The sequence below is a fragment of the Balearica regulorum genome, chromosome 4 (assembly GCF_011004875.1).
Source record: "Balearica regulorum gibbericeps isolate bBalReg1 chromosome 4, bBalReg1.pri, whole genome shotgun sequence".
NCBI classification, from domain to species: Eukaryota; Metazoa; Chordata; class Aves; order Gruiformes; family Gruidae; genus Balearica; species Balearica regulorum.
The window spans coordinates 53,645,784-53,667,960 of NC_046187.1; the positions used below are offsets into that span (position 1 = coordinate 53,645,784).

Genomic DNA, 22,177 nt, shown 5'->3' on the forward strand with positions numbered 1-22,177 from the left:
CTACCTTAAAAGAAAAATATGAAAATTGCGAAGACAGCCATCGTAATGTGGTAGTCTACAGTAACATACAACTTTTTCCATATAGTTTCTATCTTGTTTGGTTTATGGGATTGTAGTTTTCTGGGTAATGAATTGGTATTTTGTTTCTCAGTTGTTCAGTCATTATGTGCTAATGAATGGCAGGTGGATGCCCTTCATCCCATCTGCTTGTCTCCTTTCTATTTTTGACTTGTCCAGGAGGTTCTGCTCCTTAACTAGAGCCGAATCAACTCTTTCTGTGATGATGCTGAGGATGTAAGCAAAGATATAATGATGATGACTTTTTTTTCACCATTCTTTTTCAATTTGATAGAAGTTCTGTTAACATTGTGGAATAAGGACTCAGAATTCAACGTTTATCTGAAAAAAGAAATATTGGGGGTTTTTTGGTCTGTTTTTGTGTTGTAGTCTCTTACTGTTTTAAATCCTGCATACTTCACAGGCATTAGTGCCTATTTTTAAACATCCCTCCTTAATGAAGGAATATTGTGTACTCATTTTACAAAGTGAGAAGTAGACAAAGGAAGATGATCAAAAATATCCATTTAACTCTCTATGTAGATATATTCAGAACTTAATTTCTCAAGGATTGTACTATGATAGGTTGTACTTTTGTTCAAAACTGTGACCGCTCCGTACTTCTAATACTTGGGCTCAAAGTTAAAAGCCAGACTCCTAAAAGGTGAAAAATAGGTAGTTATGAACTGTCTGGTTTCAGTATTTGTGTAGATGCCTGGAGAAACTGTCTCATGTAGGTATTCAGCAGAGGTCATTGTGTAGCATCATGCATTATGTAGGGCATGTCTCCTAGTTCCTTTAAATTCCAACCTCAAAATCACCTCCTTTGCTTTGAAGACACTTCCCCAGAGGAGGTTAGTCTGCTAAGTGAGAAGGAAGCCATACTGGAAAAGTTGTACTTAATTTTCTAACTAGAGGAGGCGTTATTACATTTCATAGTGCTTGAGGCAAATTAAGGTTCTATTAGCATTAGATCACATTAATTCTGGAATATCCTAGGTCTCTTGATTGATCTTTGCAACCGTAATGTTCTTTTTTTATTTTTTAAATGATAGTGATATGAGAGAAGTTTCCTGAATTAACAAAATAATAATAGTAACCAAAACCATAGATATAAAGTAATGTGTTGCTACAAAGTAAAATACCTGACACCTTCTTAGATCATTAGCATAGTTTTTAGAATCATTGCTAGAATGGTGACATTTGAACGAATATGATAATGGAGAATAGTTTAAATAATTCTCTTCTAGATGGATGGATGTTAGTGGGGATTCCATCCTTAACCACTGAGATTTTTCAATACTTTTTGATGTTTTTTCTAATAATTTAGTATCTTTGAACATGAGCAGCCAGAGATTTGGAATTGAATGTATTTGGTATCTGTTTCTGTAAATAGTTAAAAGGGAGTTTCTGGAAAATTATTTGCTGTATTAATTTCACAGAACCATTGAGGCTGGAAGGTACCTTGGGATGGGGTCATTTAGTCCAGCCTCCTGCTAAAAGCAGATCAGTACTGAATTCAGACCAATTTGCCCCAGCTTTGTCCAGCTGGACCTTGAAAACCCCCAAGTACCTTGATTCTGCAGCCTCTCTGGACAACCTCTTTCAGTGCTTGATTATACTAATACTGATAGATTTATTTATTTCCTCCACTGTGTATCCAGTCAGAGCTTTCCTTGTTTTAAGAGTATGATTGTTGTCTCTTGCCTCCCTGCTATGAAGCTCAGTAAGGAGCCTGTCTTTCAGCATTAAGGGGAAGTTACCATTATATCCTCAACCCAGGAGTCCCCAGCCTGCAGTGTTGCTGGGATTTAGTCAGTCCCAGATGCAGGACTTTGTTTGTGCATTTCATGAATTTCCTCTCAGCCTATTTATCCAATCTGTCTAAATCTTTCTGAAAGACATCCCTGCCGTCAAATATATTGACTGCACTGTCCTTTAATATTGTCTGCAAAATTGATGCATTTTGTCTCTTCCAAGTTACTGGAAAAACAAAAATTAAACAAGATAGGCCCCAGGCTGAAGAATTCCACCTGTAACTGGTGTCCAAGTAGGATACAAACAGCTAGCCAGTACCCTTGGAGCCCAGTGATCCTGCCAGTTTTTCATGCATCTAGTAGTTCATCTGACACCATTACATCTCAACTTGAATGCGAGGTTGCTGTGGGGAGCCTCTCATCTGCAGATTCAGTGGTTCCCTGGCAGAAGGCAATCAGGCTGGTTAAGCAGTTTCCCCTTGCAGTGGAACTGAAGCATGCTACAATGGAATGCAGGGGTCCTAGAAGCCAAATTAACTGGTTACAGGAAGATTAGGTTGGATATAAGATAATTGAGCTGTGTAGAGCTAAGAACAGGCTCCTGTGCTACATCTTCTTATTATTATTACTTCTTACTAGGTGAATGACAGATTGCTTTTGTTAATATCCTGCTGTCGTAAAGACCATCTGTAGCTATTGGTAGTTGGTTTATGTTAGAGAAGTTATCAGGGATACTTTTTTAATAGAAATTTTTAGGAACTGATTTACAGGTATTTTTAGCTTGAATATTAATGATGTTTTCATTACTCCCCTTCTAAGGTATCAGTAGAGAAATCAAAATAAGGAGAGACAGATATGAAATTAGAGGTAAAAAGAACAAGATACTTTTCAAAATAAAGTGAGCAAAAGATAGATTTAATTTTTAGGAGATCAGTGTTTGAATGAGTCACCCTTTAATACCTTCACAATTCTGATCAGTGTGCAGTTTTTCTTTTCTAGGTGTGGTAGACCGTTCTAAAAGGGATAGAATTGTGAACATAAGAGTAGACTAGATAGTTCTCTAAAATAACTGAAAAATATGAAGTGATATATTAATAGAGCCAAAGGGGAAGATATTTGGAAGCAATTCAGGTAATTTTCTAAAATAAAAATTATTAATTTCGTACACAACTATAATCTGCACATGAAACACTGATTTTGGGATTGCCATCATAAAATACAGCAGTCCAAACAGCTGTTGAAAAAGAGAAGGCATTGATCTGCATAGATAGATGATTTTCTCTTAGTTTGTACTTTTAAAAAACAACTTGTGTTATTTTTGTGTGAAAAGCACTATCACTATTTTAAGTCCCTTATTAAAGATATACATGTTTTCTAAATCTCTGATTTTTCTCTTTAACAGGGAGTGTCTTGGGCAGCATGAGGTGAGTCATGGAAACTGCCTTTTTAAGTGCAATATGACATATATGTCTCACTTTGACAGTCTGCAAAAAAAAAAAGTATTAAAGAGAAATATTATGTCTTGTTTTACATTTTAAAACCAATGAAGTACCTTATCACAAGGGCTTACATATCACAAGGTATTTTAGTTCCTTTTTCAAGAATATATAACTACTTGACTTTTTAGAATTCTTGGACAGAAATTTAAACTCATGATTCATGAAGATATTTGTGTATTCTTGCAGTTGTTTAAATGGTGTTTCAATTTTTTTGGGGGGGTGTTTTTTCATTATCTACTTCTGTTTGGGTGTTTTTTCCTCATTCTGTGGTTACTATTCTCTCTGTCACACACTTTCCTCAGTTCTAGAAACTGCTATGGTATTTTTGTTGGTGGGTGGTTTTTTTTTAATTTATTTAAAGGATAAGGAACACAGTGTCATACAGGAGAAGTCTCATGTGATTTGGATCTAAGCATGCATGAATGAAATCAGACAATGTAGTGGAGACTTCTTTAGTGTTACTTATTAGCTTGTCTTTTTGGTGTGCAGCCTTCTCTAGTTTTGGATGAAGTCATTGCCTATTTTGGCTTACATGAGAAGAAAATCTAATTGACACTTGAAGCTTAAAAACTATCATCATTATTCACAGTCATTTCTAAAAGTCATGAAATTTAAGATCAACTCCTTTTTCTTGATTTTAAGAGAGGATTGCTAAACTAATTTTTTAAAAAAAAACCCTATTGCTATTATAGCTTTGTCTACTAGTAAGTCTGGCATAAATTCACTATCAAAATGCAGTTAACAATACTATAACAAACCTACTTTCATTTTAAGCTAGTAAAAAATTTCTTGAAAACAGTGCAAACTTTAAAAATATTTAAAGACACCCCCATTTTTCTTTGACCTTCTTTAATGATCTTTTGGTATGTGTTGTAATGGTGGCTTGATTATGTGGTAGCAGCATCTACAAATGTTGTTAACAAAGTTTATATATCTGCAGCCTGTTTGTGCAGCACCTTTATTAAGCCAACCAAGCTGTGAACACAGCTTCCATAGAGCTACTTTGCAGCTTGTCGGTTGCTAAAGAAAAATGTGCTGTGAAAATGGATGAAAAGAACAACTCTGCCTATTTGCTGTTGAAACAGCTGGGGTTTGTTTTTGCTTTCCAGAGTAAAACTTGCTGGTGTTATCAACCAATGTTTTATCGAGTCGGTGACATGTTTTGTGATAAGACATATCAAATCTCACCCTAATTTTCATGCACTTATGCATAAACACAATAGAAGCTGTGGTCAATTGACCCAATATATAACTCACTCTAGACAATATTACTGGTATTGGTACTCTTCAGATGTACATGGTTGTGAAGTTCATGTCCCTCCCCGTAACAGAGGACAGTATGGCTCTTCTTATTAGAGAAAATGGTTCCAATTACTACATATTTATAACTACTTATTTCAGAATAATTAAAAAAAATCCCTTCTCTGTTGCACAGTAGTCTTAGCAGAATCAATCAATGGCTTTGGGTCATCTTTTCTTTATGGGCTAGTATACAAAATAAGGAAAAATCCCAGGGAGTCTGTACTTTAATTACGTAGATTTATTGATGCTGTACGATATTCTAGACGAAACGTTCCTTCTCTCAGCCAGCAGAGTGCAGTGCTTCTTTCCTGCTGAAGTTTAGCAGTTTCTGGCATGGAATGAAGTGTCCTAATCGTTGAGATTTTGATAGCAGTCAAAGAAAAGAATGATTTGTTAATGTGTGTGAGGGGGTGTTTACAGTGTATTTTATGTGCATTGCACATTTTTATGTTGTTCTGAGATCTCTAAAAAGAAAAAAACCAAAACATGTCATGTCTGTTCAGTGTTTTATGGCCACATGGGCTCTTAATAAGTAATCTCACTCCCAACAATTTACTTTTGTTAACAAGGGAAAACACTTGTATGTATTTATGAACACTTCCCTCCTATAGTAGTTTCCAGCCCCCGAGGGGATTGTCACTGAGAAATGTGAATTTTTCACAAGTGATGAAATTAGCAATTTTCTCAAGCAAAGCTCTTCTGTGAAGATGGGCTCAATACTGTAACATGTTACTACTTATGTTGGACTGTTGTTAAGACTTCCTATAATGGAGGAGGGTTAAAAGAAACAAACTAGGAGTGAAATGAGTTATAAAGTTTGCTTGTATTTTATGGGATGCCTACAGAAAATGAGTAGAAGAGAGAATGAAAGCAGACAGTTTAGGAATTGTCTAATTAACAAATCTACTGTCTCTACATTTTTACTTGGACAGTAATTTTGTGTAGATATTGGAGTTGGTTGTTGGGGTTATTTTTGTGGGTTTTTTTTAATTTCACTTTGGCATTTTTAAGGGATTGATTTAGTTTGAGCTCTTACATGTCTTTGGGTATTTAGAACAAGCAATTTATTGCTTGAAATAAGACTTAAAACTACTTTTCTGAGTATATAATTGTATAAAATCTGTGTTCAGTGGAAGTATGATTCTACTTAAAATAAGATTTCTTTTAGCTACAGTGTGTAGCCTTCTTTTAAATAATTTTACTGTGTAAATTTTGGATGATTTTAAATATATGTAGAATAATTAATAACTCTTCATTCTTCTACTAGAAGAGTAGCTCTCAATTTTGTTTCTGGTTGTAGGTCAGAAAAAATCACCTATCAGCAACAGTTGCTGCCACCCCAAAATGAAAACTTGATGTTTTACTTTTTCTTTGAACTGCTGTAAGCATTGGCATTTCGTAGCAGTAGCATACATGTGCTCTTTTAAAATCAAATGGTTAGAGCTAGGATTATATTAAAAATCTGGTTTTATGGGAAAACAGTAATTAAAGCCCATACAAGGTAAATGATGGGCTTTACAAACAAGGAAATCTTAACTGGATATGGTATTAATTTATCTGCTGTATTTAATTCTCTTCTAGTTGCTTCATTTCATTAAATGTTCTAGAGGAAGGGAAACATTCTGTTTTTGTTTCTGTGATGAGTGTTTTGAATATCCTGTAATACCAGTCTTGCTGTTCTTGGATAGATAGAACTTTTTCTTCTTCTTGGTGTGTTTTTTTTCTTTTTTCTTCTTCTTTTTTTTTTTTTTTTTTAGGAATTTAATGCTATGTTTTATCATTCTAATTTTTTTTTTAGTTGTGGTTCATTTATAGGAGGAAGACCATTACTCTGCATCTAGGTAAAATTTTATGTAAAACTTTGAGATTCATCTTTATGGCTAAATACCTTATGAATGTTTCCAGAATGTCCCTGCCCTATTGTACCTGATATTTATTTTCATACTCCAGTTGATCTATCAGTCAGTTGCTTTTATGCATTTGGGAGATGAACTGGAAAGCTTCTGAAAGTTTCCTTCCTTATCCTGTGGAAGACCCGTAGTCTGAAAGTGATGCCGCCTCCTTTTCTTTTTTTTTTTCCAATCAGCTTTTGTAAAGTACTTCTGGTTCTTATCTGCATTCTTTATTCTTCAGCTCATCAGCCTCCTGGAGTTTATGGCTTCTTTGATACTCATTTTTGTAGCAAGGGTAGCGACCTCCATTTAGCCATTTCAGAAATGCATTCCAACTACAGAAAGTAAAACTTTTCTCTACTTTGTCGTTTGACTTTATTACTAATATCCACAACAGATTGACTTGTCAAGAAATGGAAACAAAATTAGAAAATACAATGTAGGTTTAAATGAATTGAATTGGCTACAATGTCAATTGATTCCAGAAGACTCTCTTATCTTTTATTGGACTCAAGACTTAGGAAGGTCAGTGGGAGGGGAAAGCTGAAGCTGTGATGGACGCAGCCAGAGGGCTGGGATGCTCTCCGCAGTCAGCCATCTCAAAGCTGCCATTGCTGGCTTGCGTGCTTCACTGCCCTGGCTTTGTTCAACACTGCGTCTCATCCAGTGTACTTGAGGGATGCTACTTAAGGATGCTCCACCTGTCTGTGTGCTTCTGCTAATTCAGTTTAACTGGATCTCGTGGTTTTGTCCTTATCTGATAGAAGACTAACTCCTGGTAAAAAGAAGTCTCATCAGCATCGTTGAACTGTGCAGCCATAGAGCTAATCTGCTGTTATTGCCCTGATCTGCTGTCATTACCTGAGCCACAGCAGAACCAGCAGTCATAAAAAAATAGAGTGACAGTGGGGAAGCAAGGAAAGGTAGAGAAGTGGGCAGTGGCAGATTTTAATGTCCAGTACACTTTCTTTCATTCTTTTGCCTTCCAGCATCCTTTGCCTACTTATGTTGCTACTGAGAGGAAGTTATGACTCCGAGGAAGGAGGAGGAGGAGGGGGATGGAAGAGGTTGAGAAGGGCTATAGCATATTAGGAACGATAAAAGCTTTGGTAATTGGTGTGCGTTTATTAGGTCTGTTGCTGGCTTTTGCTCCTCTGGTCACCAGAAGCATCAAAGCCATCAGAGACTGAGTTGTAGGATATTTGCAGGGGGTAGTATGACCAGGCATTCAGACTACCTACTATGGTTGTATTAGTGCTTTAGGGAGCATCATGAGCCTCAGCTCTGACGTAGGGATGTGAGAGTAGTTGGACATGATAGCCTCATGGTTTTCTCCTATGTATTCCATGCTTGATGTTCAGCCTGCCATGCAGACTTCTCCTGTTCACAGACTCTTGGTGTGTCAGGATGAGGAGTTCAGAAGTCTCATGAATTAATTGCATTTTGCAGTGACTCGATGTGGAGTACAGTCTTTTTTTTTTTTTTTTTTTTTTTTTTTTAATGAAGCCTGGAAAACATTTCTATTGGCAAATGGATTCAAATCCTACTTTGTATATTTTTGCTTTAGGATTGAGGGACATCAACATGAACAGTGCTGAAGGGAGAGTCTCCCTTGCTCTGCCCTGTGGGGGACCGTTCTCTCTTTCCTCATTTCAGTTCCAGTGCTCACCTGGTTGTACAACCAACCAACTTGCAAACCTAGCAAATTTTTACTATTAATTCCTTTTCTTCAATTTTGATTAGTTGAATTGTCTTGCTCTGAGGACAGGTGTGTGGTAGGACTTATTCAAAGGAAGCGGTAGGAGAGTGCAATTAGGATTGTAGAGTTGGAAGAGAGAAAAGGAAGGAGTACAGTACAAAGCTGTTCAGTCAACTTAAGCCGCAACACAAAATCAAACCCTTAGTCTAGTCAAAGTGAGTTATGTCACAGTAGCCTATTGTGTAATAACATCACAAATAGTTTCTGTTTTTTCTCTGTGAAATGATCATGATACTAAGGGGAAAAAATTAATTGTTTTGACAGCATCACAGAAAATAATTTTTTTCTTGTGAATATTATATAATGGTTGGAAAATGGGAACAGAGAGTTTCCTCTAATACTTGTGGTATGGAGGGACTTGTACTATTCAACTTTAGGAAAGTAACCTAGTTAACCAAGTTATGAGTTTACACTCCATTTCAGTACCAATGAAGATTAAAAGCTTTGAAGTAGATGGTCTGAATAGTACTACAAAGCTCTGTTAACTGGAGTGTTAACCTCAAATTAGAAAATACAAATATATCATAAGACATTAAAATCCTAGTCCTGTCATAGAGTCATTTCTTCTTCTCTTTCCCACTCCTGGGAATTATATTTGATAGAGTCAGTATTTGGTTTTTAGAATTTCTGGCTTGCAGGTTGTTTTCTGTTTGTAGAATTGTAAAATGTTCTAAGTTTATGATGACCACAACACAATTAGTCCTGTGAAAGCAAACTGTAACTGCCTTCTGCAATGGAAGGCACGAGTGTAATTCAGAAAGAAGGAATAAATCACAATAAAAGATTCAAGAATGTACTATTCTGTTTAAAAAAAAAAAAATTATGTTGGAAAAGTTCGATGGCTTGTTTAATTAATAAAGCAGTCTTTTTTTTTTTACTTGGCATGATCAGTGTAAAACAAATGTGTGTGGTTATGTTGGGATGGGAACCTAAAGTCTGTTAAAAAAAAAAGGTCAAATAGACATTGCACTGGTTTTCTTCTTTTAACAAAGATACTCAAGAACCAAAATTTCTCTGTAATGTGCCTTTGTGTGTGTATGTGTGTACATACATATATATAGTGTATATATATGTATCGCACACAGCACACATGTGCGATGTGTGTATATATACACTATCTGCATATTTATATTTATTTTTAACTTTTAGGTTAGTCCATTACCGTGTCACTCTGCAAATCCCTACTCATGTAAAAGATTTTGTGGGCGGCTTCTTGATTGTCAGAATCACACCTGTATGAAAGAATGTCATCGCGTTACTAAATTGAACAGTAGTGCAGATGGAAAGAAGGTAGGTCGATTTCCTTTTTGGTTTGTTTTCGTATATTTTATACATTGTCTTCAGTTTTAACTGGAAGATAAAGAATTTGCAGCTGGAAGGCATAGGATCTAGTCCAGATTCCACTGGGAGACTTGCATGTGTTCTGTTCCCCTTGATGCTGTGACATTTAGTTAATCTATACTTCTTTGGACTATAAAACTGAGACAATATTACATATTTTGCAAATGCTACACTTTTTTATGTTAACCTATGTTACTTTGTTTTCATCAAAACCTTATTTAACACTCTTGACAAGTCTCTTCTAAAGTCAGTTTTTATAACTGTCAAGATTAAGTGAATTACTGATAACCCCTATATACAAATGCACTTGCAATCTACTGGGGAAGCTATTTATTGAGGAGACCTGTAAATGGGTTGAGGAGGCTAGCAGATCTTTAGGAGAGAGCACTGGAAGTGTTGCAGAATAGGTGAAGACTTCTAAAAAAGCACCTGGGTGATCTATTTCTGTTTATCAGTGTCTACTAGAAACTCATTTATGCGATTAAAAAGCTGTAGGTGTTAGTTGCTGAAGATAATACGAAACAAAAATAAAAGTAAGTACAAGGCTGAAAATGTTCTAATTTTGAGCAGTCAAAAGCACATAGCTTGTGTTTTGAGAGAGTCAGGATTTGGAGGGAAACAGCTTTTTAAATTTTTGAAGCATTACTTCATGAAAGTTGCAGCACGATCTCTCTGGGCGTTTAGAAAACTGAGCAAGTATTCAGTTGGGTACAAAATGTAAGTGTTAAAATATAACAGTAAGTTAAAATATAACTTAAATAGAATGATTCCCCTGTGGATTCCAATCCTTGAAGTCATGTGGTCATCTAATAATTGTATATATTGCAGTTACCATATTATTCTATTAATGATTGTGGAACTTTTGTCTGAGGAGTATGAGCTGTTAATGCAACTTGTGGAACCGTAACCTGCAGCAATAGAGTGACATCAGTAAATACTAAGAGTGATAGTAGTCTAAGCATCTCCAGTTAGGACTATCAGAGGCTATCTGTCTACTCCTTCAGTTAAACCAATTAAAATGTGAGCGGGTCAGGATTATTCCTAGCTCTGTTTTGAATGAGACGATGCATTCTCAGAAAACAGGAGTCTATGTGCATGTGAATTATGGGTTAATTCCATTTCTCAGTTTTCTCTGAATTTTTATAAACTCAGGTTGGTTTTGACCTTTAGAGCTTTTGTTCTGTTGTTTTGATAGACTAAATGTGGATGTAGTCAGAAAAGAGCTGATGAAATTTCTTGCTTATATGTCTTAGTAGTGATTTTTCTGTCTGGAATTTAGGTTTGTTCTGCATGTTGTGTTAGAAAATGTTGCAGAAAGGCCAGCTGTTTGTTTTTACTGCGTGTTAAATTTTATATCACAGTTTCTTAAATACTTTCAGTTGCTATTGTCTTTCTTAGATGTGAATTTTTGGGGCTTAGGTTTTGTAAATGGTCACCGTACAAAGGTGAAGAAAAGGGGATGGGAAGAAAATGGAGGAAAACTGTATTAGAAACTTAAATCCTTATGCCATTACTTTGAATAGCATATAGTGGAATGTTGGCATGGAATTAGTCCTTTTGGGAAAGCATTGTGTAGCTTCATTCTTGGATAACTTGGCTTTACTTTGACTTCTGTGAAACAATATTTGAATGTGGTGATGGGCCTTAAATACTGTGCTGTGTAGATTCAGTTGGTAAATCATGTCAATCTATCTGTGTGTATTTGATTGCAGACTGGGGTCTGGATGAGTTCTTAAGATAACAATATGAATAGAAATGTAACTTAATTTACTGTGCTGATGTTGATCGCATCACCTGGAATGAGAATGACACCACAGCTCTTGTAGACTTTGTGCATAGTATATGGAGTAGAAGCAACACTTTAGCAGCTCCCAACATATACCTAAGCTGATACTTTTTGGAAGATTATACAAACTGTCATACATGTATGGAAATGAAATGACTTAAAGTTTGCTTCTTAAAATCAAGCAAACAAACTTTCCCACCCCTGTATTACAGAGCAGTATTACGTGACTAAAGTATTACAATAACGTGGTGGGTGGGAAAAGTTAGTTCTGAATATGAAATTACTTCTTTTTCGAACAGTTTTCCATAGAGAATTAACAGGCCTAATGATGATTTTTCCAAAGCACTAATATTAAAGAGGTCCTTTTATGCCCAGGAAGCAAAATAGAACTCTGTTTCTTTGACTGACAAACACGGGCATTTCTGCTTTTCTTTTAAAAGCATATTTTAATAATTATGTTTGCTTGAGGGATATCTTAGTTAATAGCTGGATTCCCTTCGCAAAACCACCCCAACTCTTTCTTCTATATAAAAGATTATGTTAATGTTGTTAATGGTGTCTTACAAACAAATGTTTTGCACTTTCTTTAATACTTTGTTTTTATTTTGTTAGGCAGGTCCAGAATGTTTGCAGTGTGAAGAGGAATGTACCAAGCCCCGGCCATCTGGCTGTCCTCACCGATGTGTTTTGCCCTGTCATCCTGGAGATTGCCCATCATGTCTCCAGATGCTTAAAATAAAGTGTCACTGCAAACTATCAATACTGTATATTGAATGCTTGTAAGTCTCAGAACTGAATCCAACTTTTTATTTGAATGCTACTAACTGGAAACCATTTGAAATTTCTGGGGATGGGAGCTACTTTTATGACAAGTTATCAAATTTCTCTTGAAAGTTATAATTTGTAATATAATGGAGTTTTTTTCTATTTTAAATTTGCCAGTGTTTTATTTGGTATTACTGCTAAAATTATTATAAATGCATGGAGTCTCATGAGCAGAACTGGTTTTTATAATACAGTAATATTTTGAATTATGCAAATATATAGTAATCTACTGTCCTGATTTTCAGCTGAGATAGAGTGAATTTTCACAAGAAGCTGGGAGGGGACACAGAAAGGACAGCTGACCCAAACTATCCAAAGGGGTATTTGATGTCATGCTCAGTATATAAGGGGGCAACTGACTGGGGGATCGCTGCTCAGAGATGGACTGGGCATTGGGTTCTGGGCAGTGAGCAAATTGCATTGTGTATCACCTGCTTTGTATATTCTTTTGTAAGTAGTATTGTTGTTGTTATTTCTGTCTCCCTTTGCTGTCCCAGTAATCTGTCCTTATCCCAACCCACGAGTTTTGCCTTTCTTCCAATTCTCGTCCCCATCCCAGCTGGGACGAGGAGTGAGCGAGCAGTCATGTGGTGCTTAGTTGCCAGCTGGGACTAAACCACTACAATAGTAATCTACGTAATGTTTGATTTATATGTGGTTCTTTTACAGTGTGTAAAGAAGAATTTTATAACAAGAATTAGAATTGATGTAGTTAGTGTAAAAGGCTTTTACAGCTACTATCCTTCTAACTCTGGCTGTTCTAATTGCAAAACTTAATAATCATTTGTACTGCTTTTTAATAATTTGTGTGTGGATAGCAGGTAAGCTAGGCTTTGCTAAATATAAGATAGAACTTGTAGATTTAAGCATTATTCTCTACTTATTGCTCTGAAAACATTCATCCCATGCGTGTATGTTCTTTGTGCATTTTCTTTAAAGTACCTCGGATCCTCTAAATGTATGTGGTTTTGTCTGTAAAAGAATGTAGCTTAGTCCCACAGGATGTGGACAAATGAACCCACTTTTCTTTACAGTAAGATATACTTAAAATATACCCCTAATTTTATTGACTTTTGTTGGTTTTAGTTTGGAATTTATCACAAATACATTTTTTTTTTTACAGAAAACTAACATGTGCTGATTTAAAAGAAAAGGAGCTTCTTATTTCCTGCAAAAATCAGTGTCCAAAAGAGGTAAGCCATATTAACAAAGAAATACTTGATTTGATGGATGTGTGGAATTTTGTGGATTTTACATTTTTGTAGGGTTTTTGATATAGTTTCATAGGCCAAGCAAACTAGAGAAGCTTAGCCTAAATGAATATGCTAAATGATAGATGTGAAGGTAATTAGTGAACTGTACTCAGAGGACAGTTATTCATGTCTTGCTGTCAGATTGGAAGGTTATATTGAAGGATCAGAGATTTGTCTCCGAGGCATTAATGACTTGAATGTTTAAGCATGCAGATGAGGTTCATTGTGGAAGAGTATGTCCTCTAACATGGTTAAAAACTCATCTTGAATTTATATCTCTAAAATAATTGGATGCTGTTTGATTAAAGAAAATACTGAGAATTGTGCTTGTGATTGTTCTTGTCTAAGTGCAGGCCTAGTACTCCCTGTCTGTGTAACAATTCTGCAGGCAGCGGGGAGATTTTATACTTAACAAGTGAGATGAGTTAATCATGCCCTGCTGCGTTAGTGAAATATATGTTAAGTAGTGTGAAATAGAAGACAAGCCAGTTAATCTTTCTGCTGTATCTGGTATATCTAAAGGGTTGCTGTAAAGAAAATAACATCCTTATTGCATAATGCTTAGGCTATGAACCAGTGTATTTAGGCATCAGTAAGGAAGATTCATGTTAAATACTACTACTGAGTAGTAAAGCTTGTGGAGCAGGGGACAAGCTGGTTGGAGAAGCTACCAAATTTTCATCAGTAACAGCTCAGACATGTATCAGGATTTGTCCAGTTGTGGATAGTACTGCTGGAAGACATGAGGGATGGGCCAAATGACTTCTTCCTTGTCCCTCATAGTGCTGTTATATGCTGCTTGTGTGCTTTCAGAAATCCATGCATTACTTATTATTGTATCTTTGTTCTTTAGTTGTCATTAATTGTAGTGAGAATGACAGCCCTTTCTTCACTCCATTTCCTGCCGTAGGGTTAGGAAATTTATGAAGTGGAAAACCAAGAATAGTCAGGAATATTTTGGAAAGTGTTTTCACTGCTAAACTCTCCAGAATTTCTGAGAAATTCTCCTTCCCTGCAATAAAAATGCTTGTACTAAAGAAAATACTTTATCCCATAATCACTTACTATTTTGTTGTTCTGGTTTGGTCTTTTACTGTGTAGTTGAGTCTCTTTGTCTCATGCAATATTTAGGTGGCACTCATAAATAACTTGATTCAACCCGTTCTTCCCTGCTTCCACTCAGTTCCCTTATGCTGGCTTACCTCTCATGTCCTCTAGTCTGAGATTTGTCGTCTTACCTCATCTCTTGTAGTTCTGAATTCTGCCTCAACCTAATAAACATAGGTTCAAAACTTTTCTTTTGTTTCATTATTTTCCAGTGTCAGAAGCATCAAATTTGAATCCTTGCCTTTACTATAAAATTTATTGTGGATTTGAGTAAATGCAAAAATTCACAGGATTCCTGCTTGTTTCCAAACAGTCTTTGTTCCTGTTTTTCAGACAAGATTGTGTTAACCCCAACAGAAAGACTGTGCTGTGTGCCTACTTGTATCTTCTGCTTTTTGCCCTTGTAGATGCCTTTCTGATTTCTTTTTACTGTAAATGAATGTGCCTGTCACAGTTTTCTCATCTGGATGTCTGAAAGCTCTCTTCCTGGCGGGGGTACACTTTTGGATATTATTTCATTGTCCATTTACCTCTTAATTTTGTCCTTTCATTTCCCTCTCTGTTACTTTGGTTTTATTTGCTCCAAGACTTCCTCCTCTTTATTTTCAAGAGTGCTTATAATCTCTTAACATGAACTATGTGTTCTTGTACTTCAGCTTCTCTTCAGATATTTTTTTTTCCCCCATATCTCATCTTTGACTTTGATTAATGTAACTTGTGATTTTTCTGGACATATTCCCAAGACTCAGTCTGGGATTTAAAATCCATCTAGTAGTGGTCCTGAATTCTAGCAGTTCAGAATTGCCCTGTGCCACAGATTATGTCTTTTTTTACTTAATTCAGCAGGATGTGAAAGCCAGCTTAGGACAAGAGTCCACTTCAGTTTTATGAATCTTTTATTTAACTCTAAAATTCTCATTCCTATAGATGCCTTGAAAAATAAGGTTTATGCAGCTTCTGCTATTCAGAGAATCTTTTTAGTGTAATCGATGATGTAAAAATGCATGCCCTTCCCTTCCTGTGATTCTAGCTCTAGCTCTTACTGGCTTTCAGGAAACATAAAAGTATTAGTACAGTCCTGCTTCAGGTAGTTCATATCTTTGTGCTACAGTTCATCCTACTTTCCTCAGGTCCTATTTTGGTAACTTCATATGCACTGTAACTTCACCAAGCTTAGCATAGTGCATCTTAGGTTTAGTAGAATACAGTATTTTACTGGAGTCTTAGTTTTTAGGTGTTTTTCTTTTTGGTTAATGGAAATTGTGATAGACAGTGTACTAACATATTTCAATTACTGGTAGCACAGTACATTGGGGATATGCAAATCAATTATATTGTCTGGTGCCTTGAAAAAATACAACAGGAACTTGAAAGTCTTGAAAGGTTTCATGCTTTTGTTTTGGCAATGGCAATATAAAAGTATAAAAATGACTTCTAGTGTTAAACAGTACAGCTCAAATTTCCTTTCTGCTTTAGGGCAAAGCAAAGTCTTTGATACTACCACAGCTGGTAGATGAGAAGCTTTAATTAAAAAGTTCTTGCTCTTGTTTGGTAGCAATAACAAAATATCCTGTTGAAGGAAATTTAACTTTTTTTTTTTTAATCAGGGGTGATTAAATTCTTATGATCATGTTTGCGGATGTTTTGGGACAATTCTTATATAGAAGTTTTAACAGTCCATCAGTTTTCATCATTTATGTATTAATATCTGTATTTGTGGATTTATGTTTAACACTTTGTTTCTATGTAATTAGTATTTTTTGACAAAATAACTGTACTTTGTACTTTTACTGTGTACTCTGCTACTGTCTTGATGTGACATATGGGACCCCATTGTGATAAATTTATTTTAACATGATGGTGCGGTAGAGACAATGTCATAAATTTGAAGAGTATGCATATCTTTTTTAAAATAAATTTATTTCCAGACTGCTTAATTGAATTCTGTAAACACACCTTGAAAATGTATGTGGGTTGCGAAAATTTAATTTTAAAAGGCAAATGTACAGCTTTGGTCTGTAATGAAAGGATTTTCCTCAGTGTCTGGCTTAAGCAGTGGAGGTTTTTGTAAGATCTCTGGAAGCAGGGCCACGCTTTCAGCTGAAGAGTCTGCCCCTTTAAAAGTGATAAACTTATCTTTTGGGACTGCTGCTCAAAAATGCTGTTTTATTAACAGGTTATTTTCTTTATTATGAAGTGTGTATTAACAGGTTGTGTTTATTACCTTCTGGTGGAGATCGCTTAAGCCTCTATAAATGTCGATCGGTTTTTATCATCTTCAGACATAATGTTAAGATTTAAATGCATTGCCTATGGGGAAAATACTTGTAGGATTTTGTTTCATTTTCGGAGCTGTGGATTAAATCCCTTTCTTTTAAAGGCCTTGCCATGTCAAGCACAAAGCCTGTTCATTTTGGCCTTTAGTCCATGAGCTATTGACAAGAGGTCTTGTATGGTGAAAAAGATCTAGAGGGGCACACACTTTCTGTTTCAGTGCCAAATACCTCAGCATGGACACTTAAAAACAAGCAGAAAAAAATCCTTTCCCACTACATTATTTATCCTGCAGAAGCAGCAATAGGATTGCTTTTGTTTTCTGAGATCATGGGGAAATGTTTCGCCACTCATTTCACTGCTCCTCTTGATGTTGGTTTTTTTACGTTGGTTTTGCATTGGAGGGATTAAAAAGAAAGTTACACTGACAGCTTCATTCTTGTCCTGCATCCCTGTGGATGTGAACTGTGTAGCTCTGTGCCGAGAACTAAATGTAAATTTGGGTTTGGATTAAACATATTTCTGTGCTATGCAAATTTTGCTCTAATGGTGTGTAATGTAAAAATTTTATTGCAGTAGCACCCAGAGGCTGAAGTGAGGGCTGCTGTCTTGAATGGCCTTAAGCTGAAGGAGGGTAGAGTTAGATTAGATAGAAGGAAGAAATTCTCTACTGTGAGGGTGGTGAGGCACTGGAACAGGTTGCCCAGAGAAGCTGTGGATGCCCCCTCCCTGGAAGCGTTCAAGGCCAGGTTGGATGAGGCTTTGAGCAACCATGGCAGGGGGGTTGGAACTAGATGATCTTTAAGGTCCCTTCCAACCCAAAGCTGGCTGGTGGTAGTCTGACCTCAGTAGTGTACAAGGCTTAAAGACAAGTTTCTCCCCTCATCTTTTCAAAATGAGGCAGAATGCAAGGTAGACCTGCTTATGATCGGTTGTACCTGAACAAACCTAAATTCTTTGTTTGATAAGATGACCAATTTATATTTTTTCCCTCCAGATAAAGCAAAGATTAAATCTGCTACATAAGGCTTCAGCGCAGCAATTGAGTCAATGCCACTTAGTGAATAGCTAGTTCAGATACAGAAGAGAGTTAATACAAAGATGAACGTGGGCTAAAGGAAACAACTGCTTGTATTTTTTAATTAAAAAAAAACCAAACCAACAAAAGAACAACAACAGCAAAACAAAATGAAAAGTTGGAGCAAGAGATGTTAACAATAAGGAAAATTTCCCAAGGATTGGATTGATGTCTGACCTTGCATTGTTTTCCGTAATGACCTTGGCACCAAAAAACATTGGAATTTTCTGATGAAAATTTGTGCAGTGTTGTCAGTACATGACAATTGAGGAAATGCATCTGCACAACACATGTATTTGGGACATGTTATTAGATACAGAAAAAACAGTAAGACCATGCATGTCAAAGCTAATAATAAGCTCCCAGGAAACAGCAGAAATTCTTATTGTCACAGCATCATTAGCTGAAAAGAAATGCAAATGAGAGCTGAAGATGTATTGGGGAAGATATTCTATTAAGAACAAGGTGCAATTAAGACATTGTACAAAGTCCTTCCTGCTGAGATGTCATTTGGAATATTACATGCGGTTCTGGCTACTGTATTCAAGAAACACTGACTTAAGCTGGTTGTAATTCAGTGAAGGGAATAGTATGAAAATAAAGAGCCTTTTATGAAAGGATGGTAGAGAAATATTTTAATATGAGGGTAAGAACTAAGGGGTTCAGACTTGTTAGAATAAGTGTAGGAAATTCAAAAAAAGCTCTTGCATCTTGTAGTGAGCTCCTGGAACAGTCTCCTTAGTGAACCAGTAGAAAGGGGGCAGAATGGGGGACTGTTTTCATGGTAAGACTTCATCCGGTCCTAGAGGGATCATAGGAGGTGCCTGCCTTTGGGAGGACTGGACTTCAGGACTCAAAGTGACAGCTTAGAGGTTCCTTCTAGTCCTGTGTGAAATGTGCTGAAACAGTGATTAAAAAACCTGGGCCTAAACCACAAAGTATCTGTCAGTGTAATAATAGTTTCTGACTGGCATGGACATGAAAATACATTTGTCTGTTCCATAATTTTTAATTGGAAAATTTTGTATTCTGTTTAGGTATGTGTTTCATGATACTAGCTCAGAGGTTGAGGCAGTTCCAATGGACTTCTGAGAATCCAAATTTACTGATCAACAAGAAGTGTATACCCCTGGGTTTTATAATTATCTTATGTAGTAGTCTCATTCTTGTGGCTTAAGTGATGTATTATGTATACATTTCCAATTTTGAAACAATGTATCTTAAAACTGTATGTTTTACAGCATTTTCCAAGTTGTGTTAATCCCTCAATGACAGTGAAGAGGTGAAATTTCAAGTTTAATAAAGAACACTATCCAATGTCATTTTAAATAGTTTGGGGATTTAAAGCTACCTCTAAATAAATCAATTGGATGTCTTAAGTGAGATTCTGCCTTCAGTTATTAACAGTATTAGGTTATGTAATTGAAAATGAAAAATCATTATTGTGAAGATTTCTTATGGGTATGTGTATGAGCAGGGTATCTTGTCAGTCAAGTTCTTAACAGAAAGTGAAAAAATTTGTTTGCTTTCTTGTCTTTTTTTATCTAATATAATGCTAGGACCACTGCTACATTCCTAACAGTCAGCTTATTTAAATTAGTATCTCAGTTCTTAACACAGTAATTGAATTGCAATAATTTCATTATAAATGTTAAAAATTACACTGGCTTTAAAAAAGAATCTCTATCTCACAGGTGTCAAAAATGCGATAATCTGTCAAATGCAGAAATTTAGGATTATGTGAAATTTTGTACGTGATAAGAATATTAGTGACTTGTATTTGACTTTTACATAGTTCAGAAGATTCTTCCATGCAAAATTTTGTTTTGTGGTATTTTTGCTTCTCATTCTCCTCTCTTTCTTTTGTTGACTCTGATCTACAAGTTACTACAGCACACTTAATTTCAGTTTTCAGTTTCTTTTTATCTTATCTACTCATATTCCCAAAATACAGATAGCTAAGGTAATCATTGTTTAAATTACTGTGGAGATGACTATTCTTGAAACATTTGAAAGGAGAAATTTTAATCAAGCTGTGCCAGTAAAAGATAAATCGTTCTCTGGGAACTGAAATACAGAAAATAAGCAAACATTTGCCACCAAAAAAAAAAAAAAATCAACTATTTTACAAGTGGAAAAAATGATAAGCTGAAGAGTTTTCTGTTAAGCTGCTATGTCTGAAATAAGATCAGTTCATACATTCTTTGTAATTTTACAATCATTTATCAGTGGCGGGGGTTGTTTGTGGTTTTTGTTCGTTGTAGTTGCCCTGCGGTCACCGGTGTAAAGAGATTTGCCATTCAGGTAGCTGTCCTCTCAACTGCAGCCAGAAGGTTAAACTCCGATGTCTCTGTAAGAGACTGAAAAAGGTAAATTTTTAAGTTAAAATTTTGAGAACAATATATTTTATTTGTATGTTCCTGGGCTTGTATGGATGGATTGTCTCTGGTGCAGATTAGAATAGGTCCAGTTACTCTAGTAGAGCTATAACAGTTCACATCAGCTGAAGATCTGGGCTGCAATATCAAAAGATTCACTAGAGAATATAAAATTCTGTTAGTTCTAAAATACGTTAGCTGCCTGCCTTACAATAGCTTTATCTTCAAGCACCCTTGAAGTTTTGTAGCTCCACTAGGAGAGTAGTCAGATGACCTGGAGTGATTTGAGAAGAAAAAAAACCATTTTTCTAAAGGTATTGGGAAAGTTTATAATTACATAAATTGGAACAAGCACAGATGTCATGAATCCTTAACTAATGTAATCAGTTATGGTTCTCTGCAAGCGTGAAAACAAGCACAGGCATCAGCATCCTTAAGCTTCTAGCAAAAACAAGGGACAGAGTAATGTAACAAGTTTATTATGAGGGGAAGAACAGAAATTGATGTGAAGTCTTGGCAAATAATAATGACTTAATGAAAAAGCATTACCTGGCTTAATTAAAAGGTGCTTAAATTATTTTTCTGAACCCAGTTAGCTTCTGAGCCTTCCAGACTGCAGTTCCCCAGACTTCTCAGCTTCTCCAAGAAGTGTCTTGTGCAACCAAAAGTCTTGCAGGTGGGCTGTTCAGCAGGAGAAAGGATGACACGTACAGAACAAGTGCTTCAAATTGAACAGTCTCTGCTTACAGATAACCACCTTTTTTCTTCAATATTAGGGGAGGACAGGAAGTGTGAGGGAGAATTATTTTTTTTTCCTGTGACCAGGCCTTGCCCTGTAATCTTAGCCAGTTAAGAGAATGTATATGAAATTAGTGAGACTCTGAATGCTAGCTCTTTCTGCCAGAGTTCAGAAGGTTATCTTACTTTGTCCTAGGCAAACAAGTGAAAAAAAGAGAAGAGAGGAGAAACTAAACTGGACTATTTGATTTATTCTTGATTTCAGCTGAGCATATCAGAAAGAAGAAAAAGACAAAAGGACAATTTAATACAGAATTACAGGTTCAAATAATGTCTAACCATTAGCTTTATTTTCTGTGTAACCAATATTTTACTAAATAAAAATGTTTTATAATTATTTTCATAAAGAAAGGGACACTATCACTAAAATTTTATATATGGAAATGATTATAAAAGACTCAAATTTATACTTAACAGGAAATGCAGTGCAGCAAGATACAAGAAGGCCAAGTTTCGCTGGAATGCGACGCATTATGCAAGGAAATGAAACGGAAAGCATCCGAGGTAATGTGTCCATTGTAACTATAACTTCTTCTCAGTGCTTCAAGACAGGTAGGAAAAAATGAACACAGAATTATTTTTTCAAGGCAATACCAGCAAAAAAATACAACATAAGTAGATGTGCTGTTTAATAGCAGCCACTTTTTCAGACTTGCATTTGGCTTAATGGGGAGAATTACAGTGTTTGTAGACAGTGTTAATTAACTCAGTGAAATACTATGTTAAAACAACATTCCTCTGTGCGTGTGTGAGGGGTGTTGGTTTTGGTTTTGTTGTTACTTTATTAGAACTGATTCTTGCCTTTTCCACTGAGAACAAGTGATGATCAGTGATAACGTTGCCATTGATGATGACTAGTGCTGTAGGATTGGGGCCAGGCCACTTCACAGGGCATTTTTAGATCTGCTCTTTCCTGTGAAAGTTTTGCAGCCGTCAAATGCTCAACTTGTCCAACAGGAAGAGTGTAATCCTGTCACACTGTATTAGTTACCCTGTACCAGAAGAATGGAGATTTTTCAGCAATTGCAGTATACTTTTTAGCCTGCTGTAAACATGACTTCTCCCTAGTTC

At 35.9% G+C, this 22,177-nt stretch overlaps 1 protein-coding gene across 1 annotated transcript in view; it reads left to right on the forward strand.

Annotated features, from left to right (window-relative positions):
- NFXL1 (nuclear transcription factor, X-box binding like 1) overlaps positions 1 to 22,177 on the forward strand; it is a 49,497-nt gene that overhangs the window by 16,153 nt on the left and 11,167 nt on the right. The window contains exons 15-20 of the mRNA XM_075752209.1: positions 3,217 to 3,238; positions 9,416 to 9,556; positions 12,006 to 12,172; positions 13,342 to 13,411; positions 20,195 to 20,299; positions 21,524 to 21,610. Coding sequence (XP_075608324.1) covers positions 3,217 to 3,238; positions 9,416 to 9,556; positions 12,006 to 12,172; positions 13,342 to 13,411; positions 20,195 to 20,299; positions 21,524 to 21,610 — 592 coding nt within the window. The remainder of the gene's footprint in view (positions 1 to 3,216; positions 3,239 to 9,415; positions 9,557 to 12,005; positions 12,173 to 13,341; positions 13,412 to 20,194; positions 20,300 to 21,523; positions 21,611 to 22,177) is intronic.